The 4,475-nt window shown below is 37.8% G+C and overlaps 1 protein-coding gene across 1 annotated transcript in view; it reads right to left on the reverse strand.

The window, feature by feature from the left end:
• Positions 1-226: 226 nt before the first annotated feature.
• bub1ba (BUB1 mitotic checkpoint serine/threonine kinase Ba) overlaps positions 227-4,475 on the reverse strand; it is a 67,039-nt gene continuing 62,790 nt past the window's right edge. Inside the window, exon 17 of the mRNA XM_079831909.1 lies at positions 227-434. Within this exon, the coding sequence (XP_079688035.1) occupies positions 332-434 (103 nt within the window). The 3' untranslated portion in view covers positions 227-331. The remainder of the gene's footprint in view (positions 435-4,475) is intronic.

Genomic DNA, 4,475 nt, shown 5'->3' on the forward strand with positions numbered 1-4,475 from the left:
GTGTCAGATGATGATCAGTGATCCAGAGAGGAAGGAAAGGGGCGGGGTTTACAACTTCAGATGTAATGTCACCACAGATGATACTTCATGAATATTTTCTTAATAGTATAACATTTAAATACATTTGAATCTTTTAATTATGCAGCAACAGTTTTGTAAAAAGCATGATACTTGAAGTTGTGTTATAGTGTCAACACCATTAGCAAACTAAAAAAAACACCCAAGCCTACATTGCGAAAATATTTTATTAACATGTATAAAGAACAATAACATTAATTCCATGGTCAATGTTTGACATGGCATTACTTTACAGTGAAATCCCCTCAGGCGTTCAGAAGCTGCTGCTCACATGACTGATGAGGTCAGACAGGACCAGCTCTGGAGACGCTCGCTCTGGATTCAACACCAGCTGGAAGAAGACCAGCCATGAGGAGCTGAAAGACACACACAAGCAGTCTCATCAGATTCACTCGCTCTCACACACGCACACACTCTCTCACTCGCTCACACACACACACACACACACACACTCTCTCTCTCACTCGCTCACACACACACACACACTCTCTCACTCGCTCACACACACACACACTCTCTCTCACTCGCTCACACACACACGCAGTCTCATCAGATTCACTCGCTCTCACACACGCACGCAGTCTCATCAGATTCACTCGCTCTCACACACGCACGCACGCACGCACGTCTACAGAAAAATACTTCATAAAACCACCATACAATGATGGCCATACATCATACAATCATAAAACTTAACAGGATGTTAGAACTTGTTCTCTACACTACACTCAGACACACACACACACACACACACACACACACACACACACACACACACACACACACACACACACACACACACACACACACACACACACACACACACACACACACACACACACACACACACACACACACACACACACACACACACACACACACACACACACACACACACACACACACACACACACACACACACACACACACACACACACACACACACACACACTCAGAAACACAATTTAATGGGTTTAGTTAAATTGTAATGCATTAAGAATTTCTCTAAAATGTCCAAACCCATTATATACTCCTGGAGAAAACATCTACTGTATTAACCTATTAATATGAATGATATTAAATACAGACACAGATTTAACTGCTGTGACATAAACAAATATTATGTAACAATTAAATAAAACTACTCCTCCTAAAGAAAAACACAATGTCTTATTTTCAATGAATGATATGCATTCTTTATAACAAAATTCCTTATAGATTAAATATGGATTCAATAATTAATTTATAATAAATATAATGAATCCTTATTCAAACTAAAGAGCTGATTTTCTCTGTCTTTTGTTATTTGATTAATATTAAGAGCACAAATGTTAGCAGGTTAATGGACTGCTGTCACTAAGACCGAAAATGACAATAGATATTAGTCATAGTTTTTGTCATTCAAAGCTGGTTTTGATTTTCGTCTCGTTTTTGTCTGTGAAAAATGTTGTTGATTAAAATACTGACAAATTATTTGTCAACGAAAATAACATAGCAACACATTGAAAAATGAATGGGCCAGAAAAGGCAAGTGAATAAAAACATGTTTAGTCTTTAAACTATACCACCCCTGCTTTACTGCTGTTATTAACAAGCTAACGCTAACTCGTCATGCTTGTCACTTTTGCTGCAATTAACACACTTTTTCGATTTATTAATGCCGCTTTTCGACTGGTCCGGCTCGGTTTGCTTTTCACTTCCACTCTGCTTCATAACAACTGACGGCCAAAACGGGGAGAAACGCGGATATTTGCAATACATTTAAGAGCACTCTCTGAACGAATGACATCGGTTTAACACAGAAAGAATAAAGCATTTTTTGCCCATTCTTCTTTGAATTGTCAGTTTATTTATAAACTTACATCATAGCAGAATAATCCATTGTGTCCATCGTGATCAGACATTTGGTTGCAGCAAGAGGTTAAAGAGAAAAAATACTTTTTTTATTGCAATACTCTTTCTTAATTTTACTTAAAAGAATTGAAAAACCTTACTTAAACTTAAAACTTTACTTAAAAAAACCTTGTACACATTCCTAGTGTATTGCATAATATAAAATAAATATATATAAAGATTTACACTGGCAGCTCAGAGCAGCATTTAAGTATGAAATTGAATGAATGAATGTAAAAATAAAACACTACATAGACTTCACTATAAAATATACACTGATTCTTATTAAAGCTACTGTATTAGTTCTTCAGTCAAGAGCAGAGAGTGATTTTCTCTTTGTCTTTTGTTGTTGTATTAACATTAAAGGGATAGTTCACTCAAAAATTTAAATTCTGTCATCGAGAAATGTAGCCTGGTTAAAACCAGACCATTCTCAGTAGTAACTGAGTTATGGTCTGGCAAAGCTTCATAGACAAATCATTTCCAAAGGGGCGTCACCAACGGGCGTCGCTCAAATGCCTCTCGGCGCAATTGGATAGACCTAAAACCAATCAAACCAATTCTCAATATGCGTTCTTGTCTGTACTTGTGTTCTCAAATAGGAAATGTCCCCGGTTTCCATTTCAGAAATCTGGTCACCTTACCTAAACCACATATTAATGTTTAATATATTATTTTTAAAATGTAAACGAAAAGAGGCGGGTGTTTTATACTTCGTTTTATTATAAATATATAAGATAATCAATGTAGGCCTAGCTACGCGTTGCCTGAACCACATTCCTGTGGCTATTATGTTTAAGATTTTTATTTTTTATGGCAGTGGTGTTTTATGACATATTTCTTACGCGAACTTCTGACTTGCATCCGTGACTTGCCAAGTTTGACTCCGGAGAACGAACTCCCGAGGACGGGAGGAAACTAGTCCGCCTACAATGCTGACAGTATCACTCAGTATATATTTGTATATGTAGTGCAGGCAATGCATATTATCTTCAATGCATGTTTATAACAAAACGAAATATAAAAAAACCCAGCCTCTTTTTTTTTTACATTTAAAAAAACATACACATAATATAGGCTATGATTATCACTGTAAATTAAATATGACATAAAACACAACCCAGTCTCTTTTTGTTAAATGTCAGTTTATGTGTGATCATCAATAGCAATTATAAAAGTATAAGTAAAAGGTATAAGAAGCTATACAATAAATAAAGCAATTCAGTCAAAGTCAGCGCTAGGAGACTACAACGGTAAAGTTTAATAGCTTAAAAATATAAAGTTATGAAACTTCACTTTACCCTCAGACAAAACGATCTATCAGGGAACAAATTATAGATAAATGAGAGCAAAGATCAGCCGTTAGATCTAACGTTACACAAGACGAGACGGTTTAACCACTACAGAGACATCAGAGCCAGCGGCAGACGGCAGAAGGACTGGCCGAGGAAAGGCGTCTCTCGGCGGGCTCAATGATCGATTGAGCGCCGCTGATCCACTGGAGCTCACAACTCCGAAAACGGCAGATAACATTTTTTAAAAAGGCGCTCTCTTTATAAATAAACCACAGATTTGAGCTTTAAACAACTACATTCTCGCCTGAAAAGGACTTTAAACTATATTTTGTAAAACATTAACACTACCAGAGAGCTCTCGCTAAGACCCATTCGTTTAGCCACCAAAGGGCCAAGCTGGTATCAGACTTTTGCCGAATCCAGTCGGTAAGACAGCGATAACATCTTTTTTAGATATGAAGGCTTCGAGTGTTGATCTTTGCTCGGGTTTTAACGAAAAGGAAAAGTTTAAATCGCTTAAAACAGATGCGATAGCTGATTCGAACGAGTGATGCTCCACAGCAGCGGCAAATCTGCTTCAACGTCGCTGCGCTGTCGTCATCGTGTAAAGCCCGCCCCAACGTTTCTAATTGGTGCCGCGATTTCTAGGGATTAGAAATGGGCTTGAATGTGCTCTTTGCCAGACTACTTGCAGAGCAAATCTAAATTTGCCGGAAGTTGTCTGGGTTTTCCCAGGCTACGAGAAATGAATACAGGTTTGGAACAATATTAGAGTGAGTAAATAATGACATCATTTTAGAGGTGAACTGTCCCTTTAAGGACGGCGTGTTCACTATAGGCTGCGCCGCTGTCAATTAAAGACTTGCACACATCTAATATACACACACACACACCGATTTTACTTTCACTTTACACATAACCGACTGTGTTTATGTTAACCTTGTGTGTATTTGGGTTAACATAAACTACTTAGTCCAGTAATCACGTGTTTGACAGGTTTTTAGTGCGCACGCTCTGAAAAGCGCATGATAAAACCACGCACGCGAATGAAACCGGCAAGGCTTTAAAACACATGCAAATAATGAACTTTGGTGATTGTGAATAACTCTAGTGTTCTGTGTGTATAACTCCACCACTAACCTGTGATGTGAATGTGTGTTGCGTTGTTCAGTATTGCGATGGAGGCAAATTATAGAATTTGTAGAAGAA

Source organism: Gobio gobio (assembly GCF_949357685.1).
Source record: "Gobio gobio genome assembly, chromosome: 12".
NCBI classification, from domain to species: domain Eukaryota; kingdom Metazoa; phylum Chordata; class Actinopteri; order Cypriniformes; family Gobionidae; genus Gobio; species Gobio gobio.